A 21,628-nucleotide genomic window follows, 5' to 3' on the forward strand; every position below is an offset into this window, starting at 1 on the left:
CACAAATCCTAGAGGCCTCATCCACTCACGTCCTAGTTGTGCATTGCTACTTCCTGTATCATCCACGGAGGTCAAATATCAGGGATTCCCCTGTGCTAAGCACATATGAAGAAAACCCTTGGGAGAGGTTTTATTTATTTATTTATTTTTTACATTTTTTGCTGTTGTTGCTGTTATGTACATCCTGGAGATGTTTCTAAGGGTTGGTTCACCCAAATTCAAAAACACATATTTTGCGACTTATGGTATCTAGCCACAGTTCCTTTTACGAACAAACAATATTAGTCCTTCAGGTTAATATCATTGCAGTGGTGTTCTGGTGTTCAGTAGGTTTCAAACCCAACATGAGATCTGACTACAGCCCAACTCTTTCATCACATGATGTGCAGGACCAGCCAGCCAGCCGGGCAGAGGCCGGTGTGCTCCACAGACAGAGCAATTACTGCCATTATTTCTATTCAGTCAGATTAGAGTTGTCTTGCAGACCTCTGCCTCTATTAAATCAACTCCCACAACCCTCCTCTGCACTGCACTCCCACTCCTTTACACCACAGCTGTGTCAGAGTTGTTGCTGGCGTTTGGCCTCAGATTTAGTTATTTATGATGTTTCATTATTTCAAAGCAGTGAAGTCTCTCCTCATTATTAAGAAATGAGGGTGAAACACTCACAGCATGTCAAGGTATTACTATATATTGAACATAGGTGCATGTTCAATGAGATTTAAAACGCATTAAGATATCACATGTCCTAGTATGGAAAAGTACACTGAGCTGATAGAGTTGGTGCAGTTTATTGTCTTCTTACAAATCCAGACTGTTTTTATTTGGCATGGAAAGAAAAAGGAAATGAGACCAGAGACGGACTGGATCCCTCAATAAATGTCCTGTTCAGCCCTCTGCTGAAGGCCACATCCGGTCTTACATATGCGAATGAGCGAACATCAGATTGTTTCAATTTTTCCCAATGAAGATCTAAGTTCTAACCTGCTCAGTGTGTCAGCAAACAGGCTAAGCAACGTGTTGCTTGTTTGAAAAAACGCTCGCCCTGGTTCTATTTTTGCGAAGTTTCGCGCACTTGCTCTACCTCCAACCTATTTTCATTGGTCAAGGACGCTGACGTCCTTGACATTTCCGTTTCCCCTCCAGTCAGCAGTCAGCATGGATGACGAGAGACTCATTTATGAGGTTGAGAAACAGCACATCTTGTATGATCCACAGCACCCTTTTTATGAATAAATAACTTAGATGCTGTCTCATTTGCAGAGGGAGAAATTACAAGCGGAAAAAGAAATCTCATCCCCTCCTCGTGCTGCGCTGCATTGCTCGTAGTATATCTCGACAATTTTTCACGCTCCATCTGCTAGAGTTTGCACGCTCGCTGTATGTTAGGAAGCAGTTATTAGTGGGTGACAGCAGTACAATATATGTACATGACTTGCTTAGAAAAAGCAAATGTCCATGCAAAACATGGGCGAGGTGCAAATGCAAAGTAGCTGTCAGGCCCTAGTCCCTCCGAGCACTATTTACTGGTCTATTTGACAATGACATTCTTGTTTGTTGAACTTTGCTTGAAGAGCATGTTCAGTATTCACTCCTCTCAGTCGGTCGAAACTGGGTCACAATTAACGGCGCCTTTGTGGAGGTGACGGGGCGTTTCAGTTCATCTCAGGGCTCCAGCAACAAATCGGACGGAAAAGAGAAAATAATAGTTGAATTCTTCTGCGCATTGTTTCTGGATTTGAAAGATAGTACCATGGCAACCTTCAGCTCTCAACCACACTTACAGGGAAGGCCCAAAGAAAAAGTACCTCTGGTCCTCTCTGAAACAGTCTTTCATCCTGTGCTTACAAAACAACAATGGTGTATATGGAGGATTTGTGCTGAGCAGTTGCCACCCTGTGCTGATGCATGATAGTAGCCTAGAGAGTGCATGTTAAGGCATCATTCAGAGTCACAGCGAATTGGGATTGTTTATATGCCCTTATACTTATTGTTTATACTCCCTTATGCTCCACTGCACACAAGGCAAAAGGCAGCAACTGTTTTACAGCAGGTGTTGGTGCGGTGAAACATCCAGTTTTTCTAGGTAGTAATATTATTGATATACTGCAGACCTTATGTAACCCAGAGCCCTTCATTCCTTCATCTGCACGGGTTGCTACTGTTTAACATTCCATACATATGCAGCAGATGATCTGTACATCTGCACAGAGTTGAGAGAGCATGTGTAGAATAACATACCATGATCAATTTGAAGGTTGACGGAAAGGTTTACTTTGCATAAGAAAAGATTAGTATAGCCTGACTGATACTGGATTTTTGAAGCTGATGCTGATATCGATATTTGGGAGTTTCCGATAACAATATATCGGCCGATAGCTTTTTTTTTTTTTTTTTTTTTTTTTTTTACATAAACACATAACAACAACAATCTTGATACGGATCCTTCTGATTATTTTTTTTTAAAGACTTGTGACCAAGATACATACTAAGCTGGACATTTTACAGTTGAAAAATCTATTTGTCAGCGTTCTCTGGCGAACAAACTATGTAATGGTGACACTGTTTCTTAATTACCTTAAACTTAGTTTGGCATTTCTGAACTGCAATTTCTTGTTACTTATCAATAAGCTAATATCGGCCTGATTGATTTATTGGTCTAGTATTTTAGTTAATTTTTACCTGAAGTATGCGTGATTAAGATACTGAACTCCATTCATTTTAAGATGCGCAAAAGCCTTACATAATTGCTGAAAATCTAATGTAATTCAACATTCAACAATTTCAGGTAAAGCTGCAGTATACAGTACTCCCTCTTCATTCTTTGTCTCTCTCTCTAGCTTCTGAGCTTCAGCCCAAAGAAACCCTCCTTCACCTTGCAGTGCGTTTGGGTTTGGTCCATCTCTCCCGTTTCTTAATTCACCAACCGAGAGGTCAAAGGGCATTGACCTTACCCAATCAGGAGGGAGACACACCCCTTCAGCTGGCTCAGAAGAGCAGACAGCATGCCATGTTCAGGGTGCTGGCAGCGTAAGGCTATGATTTTATCTGTTTGTCCAATCCTAAAGCAAAATAATCTCTTATTTGTGAGAATGCTACTGTAATGCATAAATACATACATAAAATAATATTTTCTCCTTAAGTTTCACAGACAAACATCTTTTATTGCTTCTAGAGGCCTTTTTAAAGGGAATTTCTTGAACTATTTAAGGAGTTTAAAGGCTTTCTGGGAACTTTTTTAATGGCAAGTGAAGCTCATGCTATTAGCTCCTTATTATATTAATAAGCTGCTAGAAACAGCACATGATCCAAGACCATTTTAGTCATGACTTAAATAGATATAACATTGAGAGCACATGATGACTAATGGCTGATTCATACGGGAGGCTCCTTTCTGTTCTCATTAAATTCACTTCATGTAGACCTCACTTCGTATAATCTTTATTCTAATTGGAGGTGCTTTTGCATCTTTCTTTCTCCTCATCAGTCCTCCAGGTCCTGTAGTCGGCCCTGTTCCAGGTGTGTGGTGTGTGTGGTCCGACAGCTCCTGCATGCTGAGGTTTTGCCCCGGGACGGACTCCCTGACCCTGACTGTGCGGCAGACACCCGGCAGCAGCCCTCAGGATGGCATCATGATCTTCCGAGACAGACTGGGAGACCAAGGCATCCTCAAACTGGTGAGAGCAAACCACTGGGACCACCTTCATTTAAAATCCTTATTGTAATCACATCTACTACATAATATAGCAGAGAAATGGCAAATAAATATTCCGGTTTCTGTGCATGATGTAATGTGTTGTGGCTGTCGAGATAAGGCCATTTGCACAGGTTTTGTTCAGGCTTGTATAAACAGTAAGTCTGACTCTCACACCCTTTAACTTGCAATCAGACATTTTGATAAGAGTTGAGCCAATACCAGTAAACAAAACACTACAGCTATCGCAGCTAGTAAATCAGAGGCCGTGAGGGGGTAACATGAAAAGGAGAGAGAGGTCAGGATGCAGTGATAGTAGCTTGTGGAGAATGAACTTGCATGATGTTTTGAAATATTTAATCACATTAATTAGTTCTGTAGGGTTTTGATTTTACAGTTTTACAGCTTTTTTAGTCAATAATTATGGCAGTACGACCATATAACCGTATAATATCATAATCCTTTGCTTTTAGCTGTTTTTTGGTGATTTCTTTGTATAATTTAAAGTGCGACTGTGTTAACACAAGATCTGTTTTTGTTCCAGATCAATGAGCTCAAAGCTGATTGTGAGGTAGACAAGAGAGGCAAAGATGAATTACCTCCTAGTGATGAAGGTAAGGTGACTTATTACATTAAACTGTGCAGTATTAAGTATTGAATTCCTGTTTACAGTGGCCATTTATTACCTTCAGACTTATTTGCAGTCATCTGATAATTAGGGTTGGCTATCACTGACTCAGAGATGTACCACAAGATGCTTTTTACCATGATCCAGAAGCAGTCATGTGCAATGCTATCAAGAATTTCAGATTTTAGAATAAAATGTACAAGTACTTGAAACAGTACTCAATTACACTAATTGTAAGTCTGTTTACCCATTATAGTCCTACATGAGACACGGGTGAGCTCAATCCAGACATTTCCTGTGTTCTCCCTCATTTGCCACACGTTAGCTGTCACATGGATGTACCAGCTGTGTAACGTGGGCTGCAAAAAACAAAAGTCACACACAGAGCCAGACACACGCACACATACACATACAGAGTGACAAAAGCGCAAAAAAGACAGATGTAGTTGTGTCTAGTGCTGAAATTATTAGTCGATTAGTTGATTGACAGAAAACAAATTCACAACAATCTGGATAATCAGTTAATCTTTTAATTCATTTATGAAGCAGCTTCTCAATGCTGATTTTCACTCTAAATATAATTGGATTTTGGACTGTTTTTTACTCTTCTCACACTTTGGAGACTAAACGATTATTTGATAAATAATGGTCAACAGATTACTTAATAATAAAAATAATCATTAGTTGCAGCCTTAGTATTACTATCACAGTGGTCTCTGCATGCACTAACAGCTCTTATTTGCTGTCTGTCTGTCTGTGTGTGTGTGTGTGTGTGTGTGTGTGTGGTGGCATGCGAGTGCAGAGACTTTACTGAAGAGTGGTGGCAAATGAACCACCACAGATTCACTTGAGCAAACAGTCGTATGGTCATACATCCATCACTTACAACCTAAAGAGACTAAGAAAACACTTGCAACAGACACCATAAAAGGCACACTCTCCTTTACACGTGTGTTTGTTCTTCCTCAGAGAATAAAGAGAAAACTTAGGGGGCAGATTGTTTTTTTCCTGGGAGTGTCATGCTCAGGCTGGCTTGCAACCACACAGAGAGAGAGAGATCCTTGCAGATCTTCAGTGCTGCCACTCCCTCCTTTAATTTTTCTGTCTGTCTCTCTCCGTCATGCACGCTCTCACACACACACGCATTTGATATCTCTCACTTAATCTGTGGCCACTGTTTTAGGTAACCATAGAGATGGTAGTATCGACCCATAAAGGGAAGCAGGAAGTGTATCTCAGTATTGACCTTAACCCTGTTCCGACTTCAGCAGCCGTCCATTAATCCTCTCGAAATAACAATCTCACAGTAGGGAGTATGTGCTCTTCCTCTGGACCTGCTGCTTTGCACAAGCACAACATCTCTTTGGCCAGTTTTCCATTCCTGGATAGTAGAGTCATATCCAGAGGACCTGACTGGAGGAGGAAGAGAGTGTTATGCATCAACTTCTGGTTAAATATTTTTATTTTGCACAGGCATTAGCAAGGAGCTCCGAGTGGAAGAGAACGCGGTGGTGGACAATGTAAGTACACATACAGATATATATGTGAGTCTGTGGTGCAGGTGTTGTGTGCTGTAAATGTTTATAGATTTGCCTCTTAAGTTCGTAGCTGGTTCTTGCATGCAACTCTGTGTTGTTTTAAAGTAAACAATACTTGAATTTTCCTAATAGCCACGCTTCCTCTGTGTGTGTTTTTTTCTTGGTTTGTTTGAAGGTTTTTGAAGAACAGCTTGTTCTGTCTTTGGATGACGATGTAGAAGAGTACCCATCCTCATTATCTGGTAATTCTTCTCTTCTCTTCTCTTCTCGTCTCTTCTCTTCTCTTCTCTTCTCTTCTCTTCTCTTCTCTTCTCTTCTCTTCTCTTCTCTTCTCTTCTCTTCTCTTCTCTTCTCTTCTCTTCTCTCAATCTATCAATGTCAATCTATTTATCTACCTCAAGGATTTAAGCTAAATGAAGGATTTATTTGCTCCACATTTTGGCTCGGCAAACACAGTAGCAATCCAGACCAAAATACTGTTTCCATTTTAATATTATGGCAGTAATTCTTCGGCATCTGGCTTCCATTGCTTGATAGTAGAGTCATATCCAGAGGACCTGATGCCGTGCTGTCAACAAGACTCTTCTTGGGAGAATATTTTTTTCTTCTTCACAGGCATTAGCAAGGAGCTGCATGTGGCTTAAATGATGAATGGGTAATTCATAAAAAACACAACAACATATTTGTGGCTGTACGGAACAGCAGGGTGTGGGAACAACGCATAATAAGCTGGTTGAGAAGCCCTGACTGGAATCCTTTCTCTAATATGCAGACCTCTGTTTTGAATCACATCATAGGAAATCAATACACTTACTGCTTCACAGACACAGACAGGGATTCACTTTTGTCTGAGGTTGATAAGCAGTTTTCTTTGATTAAATGGATGTATTATCCTCCTGCAGTCTGTCTTCAGGTGGTGCAGGTTGGGGCTGTACCTGTTGGATTCCACAATGACTCAATCTGAGAGTCCAGGAATCTGCCCTGTCACTGGGACAAAGACAGGAATGAGGTCAGGCTTGTCCCACTCAAACTCTGTCTGAGCTGGAAGATGCCCCCCTCTGGCCTGTCGCCCTGCCATCCCCTCCCCCGACTACCCTGGATTGGACAGTGGAGCTCTGTACTTGAATTGAGAGGGGGTGTTAACAAGCTCAAATGTAGTAGGTTTACAAAAGCTGACATTTTAGGTGAGCCACATGCATTAACCTTGAATTCTCTTTAACCACATGCGTGCACATAAGATTGTAAAAGCTTAGCTAGTGCAAACACTCACTGGCTAGTAAAAACTTTGAATGTTTCAGGTGTTGCCATGGTAACTGTGAATGCTAATTTCCTGTGTGTTGTTGTGGAAGAATGACAAGTTTGTTGTAAACTCTAGAGAGACTGGTGCTGCTGAATGGAGCCCATAAACTTTGTGACCATAAACTGAAGTGTGTGTGAGTGTGTATGATAATGTGTCTTCATGAAGTAGTGACGGGTAACAACGCAGGGGCCTTGTTCCCAATTTTGTCCTCCTTAAACAGACTGCAGATTCTTCTGTATTGCTCAAGTCATCAAACTCGAGTGTCTCGAGGCCGCTATGGTACAAAGTTGTCATCCAGAGTTATTGTTTTTTCCAGATCTGTTAGAATGATTGTAAGGATTTCTCTGGTTTCACTGACATAACTCAGCAGTGTCAGTTATTGTTGGAGCTAGCCGGTGTGACAATTAGTCTACCAGCTGAGACTGGTGCTGCTTTAATCTGTCACCATCCTTTAAATTAAATAGAGAGGAGATTTTTCTATCTGTGTGTAAAGCTGCTATTTGAGCAAATAAATTGAAAGTAGGCAGACAGAGACGTATAGAGAAAACAATGAATGGATATAAGAAGTCTGCCTTGTATGTTTGAGCTCCATGCTAATGTTTCCACTGTGTGAGAGCAGTAGAGAGGAAATGCCTCTGTGATGCCCAGGATTTCCCTTACATTAGTGCAGGCACGGCTGGTCCAGACATCAAAGCCTGGGTGGAAAGTGCACAGAGAGCTATGAAAATGGCTTCTCATCAAGGGAGGTAATTTTCCACATTGTTAGAAATACCATCCACTACTCTTGTAGATATGCAATCATGTCAGCAGTGGTACATACAACTGTACATATGCTGTACACATTAACTTTTCTCAGGCACTGTACTTAAGTACATTTTTGAGGTGCTTTTACTTTAAACTACTTTGTACTTTACTACATTTCAGAGGGAAATATTGTACTTTTTAACTGCACTATATACATATACAGCTATAGTTACTAGTTACTTTACAGATTAAGATTATTTATACAAAATATATTTGTCCTCGACCAGCTACAACATATACAATAGTGCACAATAATATGCTGTTTACATGTTGATGCATAAGTAATAATAATTAAATTATAATATTTATAATTAACTAATACTGCTTCTGTCACTCCATATCAATACATATTTTGTCAGCTTTCTCATGTCAAAAAAAGTAACAAGACTGAGAATCTACAGGCATGCTAGCAACTCTGTGAGGCTGTACTTTATCACAGCGGTGCTTTGGGCTAAATGCTAACATCAGCGTGCTAACATGCTCTCAGTGACAATGCTAACATACTGATGTTTAGCAGGTAATGTTTACCATATTCACTGACTTAATTTAGCATACTAACATTCTTTAGCGCTAAACACAAAGTACAGTTGAGGTTGATTGGACTGTTATTGTTATGCAGTTATTTGGTCATATACCAAAGCATTGGACAAATCAAAACTTTGACCTGATGATGGAGCTATGCATGCCATCCCTAGAGCCTCGCCACTAGTGTGATAATGATAAACACTGGCGTTAAAGAGTTACAACCTAAGGTGTTAAAATCATGGCCTTTTTATTTTGTTTCGTGAATGTCACAAAGGGGGTGTACATAAATATTGTTAAGCAGACGTGGTAAATAAAAGAGAGCATGACTCAACACAAGTCAATAATCCACTTTTTTTTCTCCAGAAAATAGGCAGCCTGCTGGTAAGGTTAATATGTGGAACTTTCAATGAAAACAAACCTTTTAAAGGTCAAACTGTAGGTATGTGTCTCATCACATTTTCCTTTCTGTACTTGACATTTAAGCGATGAAAGATCAATGAATTATGACACAATGAAATTACTAGAAGGACAACAAAAGGCTTATCAGCACTGAAGTAAATATGAAAGCAGTCCGACATGTCTGGTAATTTATTTTCTCTTTTTTCGCATATCTGCTTGAGGTTTTTCTTCCTTAAATGGTTGTTGATGTCTTTTTGTTGTCTGGTGTTAGACAGAGAAATCTGTTTTCTGGTTAAGATATCTGGTTGTCTCACGCTACTCTGAGAGCTGCTCTCTGACCAGACATTTAACTGCAGTATCTGACTGATATTGGGATGAATAATGGTAATGAAAAGTGGCTTCTCACCGTGTTCTGTGGATAGCAAATCATTCAGCGGAATAAAAACATATTTCTAGTAGACATCTTGCACAGTACTGTAGATTAGTTAATCTTAACTGTTGAAAAGGAGGGGAGACAAAGAGAAGTCATCTGTTTGAATTATTATAAACTATACTGAAGCTATCCTGAGATTGTACTGTATGTTTATCACAGTAAATGAGCATCTGATGCAGTGCAGTGGAGACCAGAGCCAGTTCACCCAGCGTGCTACAGACCCTCTGCTCTCCATGATCAACAGCAGCGATCAGACCATCACACAGCGGACACAGGTTATACATCACCCTCTCTCTTTAAACCCAGAATTATCATTTAATCAGTTTTGTTTTGCTACTTTTTAAAAAATGTATTGCTTCTTTCTTTTGCACCTTTTTCTCCTGTCTTGTGTTTTTACCTTAGGCGGAAGATGCAGACATCAAGTATAGTACAAGTATAGTCCATGGAGTGACCAGGGACAGCACAGAAACAGACGGCGGGTTATGGAACACGATGGACTCAGAAGATCTCCTGCTAGCCACTGACACTCCTCCACCCAATTCAGAAGATTTCTACCCTCCCTCTGAACCCTGCTCTTCCCCACTTTCACCTGCTGACCAGGCCCTGGCCAGGCTGAACTCTCTTGCCTCCTCTGAGCCGACCAATCAGAGAGAAAGTCCGCCCATGGACATCTGCGACCTCAGGTATTAAATATTGTAGAATGTTTTCTCCAATGAGAAGGCTGTGCCGGTGTGTCTCTTGTGTTTAACTAGTCCTTTATTGTTCCAGTCCCAGTCTAGTGGCTCTGGAAGTGGACAGTGAAGAGGACAGCACTGAGCCAAAGTCTCCGCTTTCCCCGCTCTCGTCAGATGTGGAGAAAAATGAAGACAAAAGGGAAACCTTTCGTCCCTCCCCTGACCTTATTTGCACTCTCACCCAGTCTGCCTCCTCAGCATGTGAACCCATCATGAAAGTAAAATACCATCTCAGGCTCTCACACACTTTCATCAAGTATTTCCACTTCTCCTTATATCACGTGAAGTATTGTTTGAAGTTTTTGTTTTAATAACTTTTTTCCTTGTTTAGGAATTGGATGACCAGGGGCTTCGACTGCGTTCGTATTCCTACTCTTCCCCCAAAATTAGTTTGCGTCCTGTTCGTTTTGCTCGGGACAACCACACTTCAGATATCAGCCCTGGTCAGTAACACTGGGACTGTTTACTCCATCACATAGTTAGAAATTTAGTCTAACACATAACTAACAATGTTTCCATAAACTAACTTCACTTGTTTGGTGCGTCACTAATGGGCAAGTCTCACAAATTTGGTAGGTGCAAGAAAGACTTTTTACATTCTGTTAATTTTAACTTTCAACTGTAGATAGCCTCACTACTAATATAATGTGCAGTCAACTCCCAATAAAGTATCTGCTTAAAGCGATAGTTCATCATTTTTGGAAATACGCCTATTCACTTTCTTGCCAAGAGTTAGATGAAAAGATCAATACCACTCTCTTGTCTGTCTGTTAAATATGAAGCTACAGCAAGAAGATGGTTAGCTTAGCATAATGACTGGAGGGGGGCAATCTATGCTGGCTCTGTCCAGAAGCCAAGAAGTCTGGCATATAACACCCCTGAAAAACCACAACGGACTCACATGAGAGTGATATCGATCTCCGTCTCAAACTCTTAAGAAAGCAAATAAGATGTCGAAATATTCCTTTAACAGTTAGATAGAAAATGATTCTAGTTTTGCCTTTTTCAAATATTCACAATGAACCTACACCACTGTATGAAATAGTGATTTTGAGTTGAGTTGAGTTGACTGTACGTGGTGATAGTTTACCCCCTGTGTAGCTGATGTGTGAGCAGCCCTCTGTCCACTGTGTCCTGTAGATGCCGTGCTCCACAGTGTCAGCCACAGCCGATCTCTCCTTCAGGCCCTCTCTCTGTCTAAATCTCTGTCTCTGCTCCACCCTGGTAGTAAGTACTGGACACCTGCAGCCGTCACACAGTGCTAAGGCCCAGCATAGCCAGCACGCCGCTGTCCGTGTCAGTGCTTACGTGTGTGTGTGTGTGTGCGGGGAGTCAAGGTTATTATTGTAAACTGATTCAACTGCTGAAAATGAAAGTTTTGAAACATTTGATTTGATTCAAAGACAAAAAAAAATATTTTAAAGTAGCTATAATCAGTATTTTTATATTAACAATGGATCACATGAATAATACACGACTAACCTACAGAAAATTAACACCCGACGCTGTAGTTCCCCTCGGCTCTACAGAGCGTTGCATGATGTTTTAGCTCATTGTTTTGGTTTTACTGCCCCCCAAATTGCCTGTTTTGGTTCATTCTCACCGCTCTCATCAGCGTCATTTTCAGACGTTTCACCGAGCTCTGATAAACCTACTGTATGCTATCTGCCCAGCACCAAACAGCACACACACAAAGTTAGCAACTAGCTGGTGAACACAGTGGAGCATTTAGCAGGTTAAAAGCCAGATATTTTCTTCAGGCGATAGTGGAGACCAAAACAGAGCTAAAATGAGAGTGAATATTGGACTTACATTCATCAAGTGGCCAGAAACATGACTCCAATGAATGTTAATGTTGCTCTGTAATTGCTGAACGTGTAAATAAGCAACTGTTGGCTAGCAGGATCACCATATAAATGTAAAAGGTGATAATATTTCAGTGTTGTGGCCAAATATCTATTTTGCACCTTTAAACATGGTACAGTACATGTGACCTAAAACTATTGCCTGGTTCAAATATAACTGCCATAACAGAAGCATGATTCTGAAGTTTTGTTTTTATCCTGTGTGTGGAGAGCATACCTGCCAACATTTAAGTTTCAAAATACGGGAGTATGGCCGGGGGTGGGGTGGGGGGGTTGTTAGGTGGAAGGCCATCCTGCCCTGACGATGGGCCGTCTGCCTGGCCTGCGAGAGAGAGAGAGAGCAGAGAGCAGCTGCGCACAAGCCCTTTGGATCGGGTTGTGGGTTGGCAGGTTGCAGTGACATATGGGTTATTGTATATAGTTTGTGGATTGTGTTTCGTAGACAATCTGGCAACTTGGGTGACGTCAGACAAACATCCAAAACTTGGATCCGTGTATGACGATTATTTATAATAAAGTTTGAGGGCCATGCAAATTACGGGAGTTTCCTGGGAGAAACAACAAAACGGGAGGGTGACGGTCTTGAAATATGGGAGAAACCCGGGAAAAACGGGAGTGTTAGCAGCTATGGCGGAGAGAGCAGTACTTTCTATTATAACTGCCAGTTGCTTTCCAAATGTGGGGGCATTTATCCAACATTATTTGAAAACACAAATGATGTTCCCTGCTGAACATCAAATGAAAATTCGCCACCAACTGCTATTTTTCCCCTAATCATCTTACATGTAAAATCTTTGAATATTTATGTGAGGAAAAAGCTCATGCTGACGTACAAAACCCTGGGAAACTAAACTAAAGTAAAAACGTGTTGGAATTAGAAAGGGCGAACTGAAACAATAATCGAAGCTAAATTGAATCATAAAACTGTAATAACCTTGGCGTGTATTTGCATGTGTGTCTGTGCATGGCTTTCCTAATCATGATACAGCCTTATTGTAATCAGAATGGCAGTGAGAGTGGAAGAAGAAATCACATTTGCAGCCTGGTGAGAGATATGAAGTGTCTCTGAGGGGTCAGTACTTTGTGTCTGTCTGTGCTACAGCTTTCATATATATTGTTCTGTCTTGGTTATGTACCTACGGATCATCTCTGTTACTTTGCATATCAATTGTGGTTGTATTTAGATGCTTTCATAAGAACCTATTCAGACAGCGAACAGCTCCTCTGGCATGTAAATGAAACCTGACAGGCTTTGTCATATATACACTCTGAAACAGTGACTCTGAAGTTAAGAATGAATTTTCCTGATTTAGTTCCCCAGTCTTATTAAATGTTATTTGTTCTGCTGTCTGACTTTATCTCAGACGGGTCATCTTTTGATTTTTATGGATATTTGGTGCAACATGTGCTTTTCTTATCAATTTCAAACATGTTGTCAGGTTCTTGAACAATTAGTTTAACAACTTCTCCTCATTCTTTATGTTCACAGAGCAAAGAGCCTCCAGTCTATCAGAGCAGTCACATGAAAAACGGTATTTATGCTTTACTTTTATTTTACTTAAGTCTTATTTGGATGACATTGTATTCCAGATGCCTTTTTCTGTCTTAGGAGTTTCAGTGTTTCTCTGTCCTAATACTAAATGACTCAGCCTTTCACATTGGCCTCACTCATTGGGGTTTTCGCTCTTAATTAAAATGACAGTACGTTTCATCAAATATGTAATCCTCGCTGCCAGGAGCAACATACAGTATGTGGGTAACCATGATAACAACCAGGTTGCATGGTGACAGTGAGCGCTCTCTGAATTTTGCTGCCGTCTTTTATGAAGCTCTTTTGTCCTTGTGAAGTAGAGCTGGTTTTTATGTGCGTTGCTGGTGTTTTGATCCTTTCTGGGGTTTTTTCTGGTAACAACAGAGGCAGTGACGTACAGATATCAGTGTGACCCTGAGCTGCTTCCAGCCCTTTTTTTTTGTACAGCACAATGCCTTTGCTGTGGTTTTCATCTTTGGTTTACAGTGTCATCTTGTCCCGTGTAGCTTATTTTCAGATATGACCAGCTGCGTCATGGATACATCGCAACGCATAATGAATGTACTGAATGTTACAATGCACAGGCAAATTATGGTTTATGACCTGAAAGACTGCTGAATCTAGTATAAAATAATGACAGTGACAGTGTTGTTTTATATGGTCTCGGTCTGCTCTAAGAGGGGTGGCACTTATTAAAAAAAGGACATCCTTTCCTCTTCCTGTTCCCTGTTTTTATTGCCATTCCATTAGGAACGATGCCATCTGATATTTGCTCTGCTACAGTATTTCATGTATAAATACCCTTATTGAATTGCCACACTTCAGTAGCTCCCCCTAGTGGAAGATTCCAGACACAAGAAAGAATATTTATACAAAAATATTTCATTGCAGCATGTCTTCTTGGCCTTTGTGGCTTCTCATCCACATTAAAACGTCAGTGTGTTTCCGTGTGTGTCCGTGTGTGTGCGCTGTTCTTTACAGGGAGATTAGGTTCCGTAAGCGTGCACAGTCTGCTGATGATGAGGGCAGCATGGAGCTGGCAGAGTCCCTCCAGCATCTCACTCTGTCCGAGTTCCTCAAAGAGTATGTGGGGGGGGTCGACCCCTGTTTGACTGTTCTAGCATCCTTAACCGTCCAGTTCAAACAAACTAACCCTAAACTAAAACTTAAATCATGTTTACCACCTGACAACAAACCACAACCTCCTCTCTTCTTCTCTCCTTGTTTCCCCTTCCCTTCCTTTCCTTGTTTCCTATACTCTCATTGTCTCCTCTCCTTTCCTCATTTCCTCTTCTCTGCTGGTTTCCTCTCCTCTCCTCTCCTCTTATCTAACAGCAAAGCAACAATTAAGTTGTTATTGTCTTTTAACAATATGCACCATCTGTCATTGTCATTTGGCATGTATCTAGCCTTTAACAATTCTACTAATTTTAATTTACTTTCACAGCACAGAGTTGCAGAGAATGAACACAATTTTCTTTGTCACATTTTAGTGACTAACAAAGGATTTCATTCCCTTTCCCTAACATTTATTTTACCAGAAATTACACGCTGTGCAATATCAGATGAAATTATATATTTTTTATTGTTATTTCATTTCATCTAACTACATCGCACCCCATGAACCAGTTATATGCTTGTGTACTATAAGAATTTCACACATTTCACCCTCATATGTATCTTCTGCCTGTACCTACAAAAGCCCATCATACTTGCTCTTGTTGTCCTGTAGACTCAGCAAGAAGAAAATCAGGATGGCGTGACCAACTAATGTCTGCATGTCTGCAAACCAACAGTGAATTTTTGTGTTTTGTTGTAAGTTATAGAACACAAATGCAAGGTAACAAATTGCACTGACATTATTTAAATTTTCCTTCAGAATTGAAGAGGAGGAGTTGGACAAGTACAACATCCCAACAAAGGTGGAGTCAGAGAAGTACAAAGTCATTCGTACCTTCAGTTTTCTCAAGAGCAGGATGTCGAGTACACGCAACAAGACCAAGGTAAACCCAAACCATAAACAGTCCATGCCTCTGCTGTTACATCCGTCAAACACAAAATCTAAATTAAAAAACTAGAATATAAAGAATAGCTGAACAAAACTTAAACTTGCCCTTGCTGTGCATTCAGGCCAGCTTTACATGCTACACTAAGCTCTGCATAGTTTAATAGCTTAAAAACACAAGTCCTGCTTCCATTAAAGTGTTTGACGCCTCTATAGGTACAGGCGTGTATGTACTGGCTTATTAAATTTGACTATTTATGCTTATAGAAGTATTTATGGTATTGAATATTATAACACTTTTGTAAAGGCTAGTATCCTAGACTCAGGTAAGGAATATGTGACTCTGTCTTTCTGCTCTCTGGGAGACACAACCAGGAAACATTTCTGGGAATAACTGAAGGTCAGGGTGACAGACCAAACATGGTGTCCAGCCTCTTTCCTTTTAATGATTAATCCTCTGTTGTTGAGTCAGCACAGAGACTGGAAGCCCTCCCCGACCTGCATCTGTTGTTTATGCTATGCTCCATTTCCTTGTCAGTGGACTTTCTTACTCTTTGGGAAAATGCGATGATTCCTTCCAGGCTCATATGTCTACTTACACGTGGGAGAGTTTACTCTGCAAATAGAAACCTGACAAAGATCTTCACCCTGGTTTATAGAAATATGGATTAAGGCCTGCTTTGCTCAGAGTTCTTAGCTGTAGTTGTCAGTCACGTTTTGCCTCTGTCTGTATGGCCTCTTTTTTTACGCCTATGTCTCTGGCATGGTTTTCCAAGGGGAAGGGGAAGGACAGAGAGGCCAAGGATAGGCAGCTGAATGGACATCGGTTTAACACAGGCTCCTGTTTAGGCCCCACCGTGTGTGTGGTGTGTGAGAAACCAGCCTCTGGAAAGGACCTGCTGCATTGCTCCAGTAAGTCATAGCGTAATTCCAAGAAGCTTACATTTATATTTTTTGCAAAACATAAACTTAAAAATCGAATTCTTTCCCAGGTTGCACTGCTATCGTCCATAAGGGCTGTAAGGAATCTGTCCCCCCATGTTTGAAGGTGAGTATTGTCTTGAAATATTGGAATAAAAAATGGTTTTGAAATACTCATCTCTACTGGTGCCTGTCCTTGTGTCAATTGTTTATATGCTGTAACCAGACTCTCTCATTTGTATTACTTAGAAACTTCAGGATAAGTATGCGGTTACCATGGTGAAGGACAGGACAGCATCCCTCCCACAGAGTGAGTTTACAAAACAAAGGTCGACGGTCACCAACAATTTTGCTCTCAAGCTGTCTTAAGCATGTTGTGTGTGAAATTTCCTGTTTGCAATGTTTCATTGTGGTTGCAGTGGGGATGACTATTGTTAATTCTCCTTGCTTCTCCCGCAGATTTCACAGTGAGAGACAGTCCTCCTCAGTGTGTGATCCCCATCTCTACCTCTCTACCTGTCATGACCCCTAAGGAGAGGAAAGACACTGCGATCCAGTCATGCCCCCTCTCTGGGAGTTTCCCAAACAGTGACAGGTCATAAATCTCCCAGACTTTATTAATTAGATAATATGATGTGGGGATATTGGTAAATATTTGGGGGTAATAATGGTTGTCCATGTTCTTCTCTGTTTAGCAGTCGGCTCAGTGAGAGTTCAGAGACAGAGTCTGATGCCTGGAAGGTGACCAGCCGATCAGAAGAGCTCCTGCCGACTCCAATGTCCTCCACCTCCACTGACTCATCCTTCGGGGAAGGTATGAGATGAATAAGGCTCATTGTTTTAAGTTTTTACAGATTTCCATAGAGAAATACCTAAAAAGGAGCAGATCGCTATCCGATTTTTACATTAAATAGATGTCCTCACACAACCAAACGTTGTTGTGTTTCCTTCTTTGAGAAGATGCTGACCATTGTTGTTGACAAGGTCCTTTTGCACCAAGCACAGCTCAGAAAATCGTCCAGTAATAGAAACAGAAGAAAAAAATGGAGAGAAAATGCAAATAAGCTGCTGACTATGCATCACAGTCCCTCTAAGTATTGTAAGTTACAAAACAGGAAATGGTTGAAAAACATTGAAAATGCCATTTTCACCCAGATTGTATTATAGTTTTTAAAATCATTTTTAACATTCAAAATGGACTTATTTTTAAAAATAAAAAACAAACCTAATTGTCTGGGGAGAATCTCAGTATTGAGATAATATAATACTGAGACATATTTCTGTCCATATATTTAGCCCCAGGGATAAAGAAGTAAATTGAGATGGTTGAAAGTAAAGAGCCCTGTCTCGTTTCAGTAAATGTTATGAACGCTGATTAATGGAACTGAATCCTGGCAGTTTGGATTAAAAGTGATTTTGTACCTCTTTCTCGCCATAGACTGTGTGGACGCGTATATCCACAGTGACATGTCGGTTGATGCTGTGGATTACGAGGCTGAGTCGTGGAGTCTGACAGTAGAGCACAAGTTCTGCAAGAAGCAGGACAAACGAGCTGTCAAGAGGCAGGACGTTATCTATGGTAAGCAGATGTCAGAGTTGTGAAAGAAGACCACTGGAATGTGTCATTTTCTGCCAGTGTCAGCATTTCATATATAAAATTACTGTAACCACATATAATTGTTTCATAATTGTAAAATTGCTATGATTGAGTAACAGACTGAGATTTCTGGTGTGATATAATCCATGTTTTTATGTGACACACATATTGAATGTCTACATGTTGAACCTGTGATGCAGAGCTGATGCAGACTGAGCTTCACCACCTACAGACACTACACATCATGGCCGAGGTTTTCCGTCGAGGTATGAAGGAGGAAGTGCAGCTAGATACAGAAGCGGTGGAGCGGGTCTTCCCCTGTCTGGACCAGCTGCTTCTCTTCCACCACGGCTTCTTTGCTGCCATGAAGGAGCGGCGACAGAGCTCAGCCCAGCCCCAGGGACACAGGAACTACCTCATCCAGCGAATAGGAGACGTCTTGCTCCAACAGGTTAGCTGGTCATCCGGGACTAGCTTTCTCTTAAGTGTAATAGATGGAAACCAGTGAGGGTGTGAATCACTGGGTGTGTGTATTTTTCTGCAGTTTTCAGATGAGAATAGAGAGAAAATGAAGCAGGTATATGGAGATTTCTGCAGTCGTCACAACGAAGCGGTCAGCTTTTTCAAAGAGCTCCAGCAGCATAACAAGAGATTTCAGAACTTCATTAAGGTACTTAACCTTCCCACAGCATCTTTTTATTTAACAAATGTATCTTGCTTTCAACCAATTCTAAAATAAAAGCATCACTACCTTCCTGCTCAGGGAGATGCATCATAACTCTTGATGTTACTTTTTCAAGCAACAAGGTAATAATTATTTGGTGAGACGGAGGGAAATCCCAGAGTGCATCTTGCTGGTAACTCAAAGGATTACAAAGTACCCAGTGCTGCTGGAGAGGATCCTACAATATACTCAAGGTCAGTCATCTACTGCCCTCTGCTGGCCACATGGTCATATGGTCCACAAAGCTTAGTGCTTGTCAATAACAGCACAATATACAATATTTCAGTTGAAAATATACAAGTAAAACAAAATCTCTTTCAGTCTTCACATATTTCTCCTTTCTGCTCCCTCAGAGGAAACAGATGAGCATGTCGACATTTCGAAAGCACTGGTTCAGATTCGAGAGGTGATAGCAGCCGTGGACATGAGTGTCAGTAAATATGAGCGGCATCAGAGGTTACAGGAAGTGTGGAACCGCATGGAGAATCGCAGCGCAGCCAAGCTGAAGAATGGCCTCACCTTCCGCAAGCAGGACATGATGGGGCCGGGACAAACGCTCAAACACCAGGGCCTGCTTCTGTGGAAGACCGCCACTGGTCGACTCAAAGGTGAGGCCACCATATACTTACTACTTAGTTGTTTGATTAATATGTTATATTTGCATCCTTTTAACATTTTTTCCTGCTTATCCTCACTTCAATAGATGTCCTGGCGCTCCTTCTCATAGATACACTCGTATTCCTGCAAGAAAAAGACCAGAAGTATACGTTTGCCACTGTGGTACGCACACATTAATTACGCCGTTTTGATCTCAAAGAGACAAATACCCAGCTGTAACAGTGATCAGCTGTGTCTCTGTTGTGATGTTACACCCTATTACCTGTTCTGTTTTATGTTGGGCCATTATCACATCATGTAATATATTATTCCACCGCATTTTTAATGTGCTTCAGGATCAGAAGCCTCCAGTCATCGCACTGCAGAAGTTAATAGTGCGAGAAGTAGCAAATGAAGAGAGAGGGATGTTTTTGATCAGTGCATCGGCCGCTGGGCCAGAAATGTACGAGGTCCACACGTCATCCAAAGAGGAGCGAAACACCTGGATGAGGCTCATTAGAGAGGCTGTAGAGAGGTGTGTATAAGTCTGTGTTTTATATATGTGTGTGTGTGTGTGTGTAAACTACATATTCAGATTTCACCATCTGTGAACAGTCTAACCTTCAGTTACTGTTTTCTCTGCTCAGCTGTCCGGAGGAAGAAGAGGAATACACAAGTGAATCTGAAGAGGAGAAGCGAGCTGCTGAGGCTCGTATTCAGAAGATCCATAAGTTACAAGGTATTTGGAAACCAGTGACATCATTAAATTGTTACTGTTTTCTTGAATATTTTCTACCCCTGAGTTAAGATTTTACAATACTTAAACTGTGAAACCCTATGAACTTGTGTTTCAGAGAGTCTGATGAGCCAGGACCAGCGGATCTGCTCGAGCCTGGAGGAGAAGCTGCAGGTCTACGCAGAGCTCTCTGCTCTGAGAGGGAACATGCACGCTTCGCTGATGGAACCGCGACTGCTCGTCCAGCCGCAGTCAGAGGAGCTGCCCCAGGCTGCCGTGTTGCTGGCTGCAGCTCTGCAAGAGGGTGAGACATTTTACATATACTGTGCACTGCAGGAACAAACACAGACAGTGTTTTGTTTTTTGACAACACAGAACAATAATGTGAAGGGAAAAAATTACTTAAAAATTAAGCAGATATAAGGACATTTCTAAGTGTTTATTAATGTACAGCATGTGTCAATCATTATCTGTTCATACGCCAGCCTCCACTTATCTTGTCCACAGGAGTTATAGTTGTTCACAGATACATTGATAAACACTTACATCTACTTACAATTACATTATAGTGTAATAAATATATGGTAATAAAGAAATGCAGTCTAATTATTTCCCCAACTTTATTTTTACTAATGTTTTCAAGCTGCATGAGTGGGTTGACATGGGCAACACAATACTACAGTAACATTAACAGGGTCTTTAAATGACATACAGTATGTTATGGGATCTTATAGACACATATATGTATGTATATATAGTAAATGTTCTTTCCCCCAGTATTATTCATGTAGTTATCTTAAGATAAAGATCAGTTTCTAGATGCATTTCATTGACGAATGCAGTCCAGTCTTTCTTAGTTGGAGGGTGTTTTAAAGAGATATTCATCCTGTGGTATAAATGTATCTGGGAGTTTTCTCTGTTATAATGTAATACATAAGCAATCAACTTCTATTACAAATCTATTCTTTATCTCTTGCCAGCGTGAAAAAATTGAAGGGACAAACCGAGAAGCCCATTATTTTTCCACACTGCCACCAGCATTTGTTTTATCCTTGACAACCCCTTCATAAGATTTTCAATTGTGGAGTCACAAAATATTATATTATGTTCTTCCAATAGAACTCTCAGTCTCATATTTAATGGTTTTAATTGATTGAACAGCAGACCTAGTTTCACACGTGTGTTGTTTTTGTTTCCCAGCTGAGAATCTGAGAGCCACGCTGTCATCCAATACCTGTTCTCCATTGAGTCACAGCGCGGACTCTGACACAGACTCTGTGTTTCCTGTCAGCCCTGCTTCACTTCTACAGCCCCCCTCAGACTCTGAGGCCTCACCTGAAAACCCTGAGGCCAGTGAGGGGGGTTGGACTGAGGCCCTTGTGCTTCAGTCCCAAACTCTCTTGCAAACAACAGACACAAATGATGTCGACTTGAAGGTACAGCACAGTTTCGGGAATATATAATGTATTTAGCTTATAGTGATTCTTGTATGACCTCATTATATATTTTATGTTTTTGAGTTAAATATTGATGCAGCAATATAATGTAATGTTTTTCCCATTACTGTAGTTGTGATGGTGGAGGTACAGGGGTGTTG

At 40.9% G+C, this 21,628-nt stretch overlaps 1 protein-coding gene across 6 annotated transcripts in view; it reads left to right on the forward strand.

Annotated features, from left to right (window-relative positions):
• The window catches only part of arhgef28a (Rho guanine nucleotide exchange factor (GEF) 28a), a 42,511-nt gene that overhangs the window by 9,764 nt on the left and 11,119 nt on the right, over positions 1-21,628 (forward strand). Inside the window, exons 5-32 of one of the 6 annotated variants that reach the window (XM_044175352.1) lie at positions 2,841-3,030; positions 3,488-3,677; positions 4,239-4,308; positions 5,796-5,842; positions 6,036-6,102; positions 9,481-9,596; positions 9,724-10,004; positions 10,090-10,273; positions 10,387-10,498; positions 11,196-11,282; positions 13,410-13,452; positions 14,433-14,534; positions 15,331-15,454; positions 16,233-16,368; positions 16,449-16,504; positions 16,627-16,687; positions 16,837-16,972; positions 17,073-17,191; positions 17,816-17,956; positions 18,175-18,425; positions 18,519-18,644; positions 18,775-18,892; positions 19,052-19,306; positions 19,402-19,478; positions 19,652-19,830; positions 19,943-20,034; positions 20,150-20,335; positions 21,232-21,467. In XM_044175352.1, the coding sequence (XP_044031287.1) occupies positions 2,841-3,030; positions 3,488-3,677; positions 4,239-4,308; positions 5,796-5,842; positions 6,036-6,102; positions 9,481-9,596; positions 9,724-10,004; positions 10,090-10,273; positions 10,387-10,498; positions 11,196-11,282; positions 13,410-13,452; positions 14,433-14,534; positions 15,331-15,454; positions 16,233-16,368; positions 16,449-16,504; positions 16,627-16,687; positions 16,837-16,972; positions 17,073-17,191; positions 17,816-17,956; positions 18,175-18,425; positions 18,519-18,644; positions 18,775-18,892; positions 19,052-19,306; positions 19,402-19,478; positions 19,652-19,830; positions 19,943-20,034; positions 20,150-20,335; positions 21,232-21,467 (3,782 nt within the window). The remainder of the gene's footprint in view (positions 1-2,840; positions 3,031-3,487; positions 3,678-4,238; positions 4,309-5,795; positions 5,843-6,035; positions 6,103-9,480; positions 9,597-9,723; positions 10,005-10,089; positions 10,274-10,386; positions 10,499-11,195; positions 11,283-13,409; positions 13,453-14,432; positions 14,535-15,330; positions 15,455-16,232; positions 16,369-16,448; positions 16,505-16,626; positions 16,688-16,836; positions 16,973-17,072; positions 17,192-17,815; positions 17,957-18,174; positions 18,426-18,518; positions 18,645-18,774; positions 18,893-19,051; positions 19,307-19,401; positions 19,479-19,651; positions 19,831-19,942; positions 20,035-20,149; positions 20,336-21,231; positions 21,468-21,628) is intronic. The other 5 variants (XM_044175353.1, XM_044175354.1, XM_044175355.1 and 2 more) reach the window with 5 other exon arrangements.

The sequence above is a fragment of the Siniperca chuatsi genome, linkage group LG18, assembly GCF_020085105.1.
Source record: "Siniperca chuatsi isolate FFG_IHB_CAS linkage group LG18, ASM2008510v1, whole genome shotgun sequence".
NCBI lineage: Eukaryota > Metazoa > Chordata > Actinopteri > Centrarchiformes > Sinipercidae > Siniperca > Siniperca chuatsi.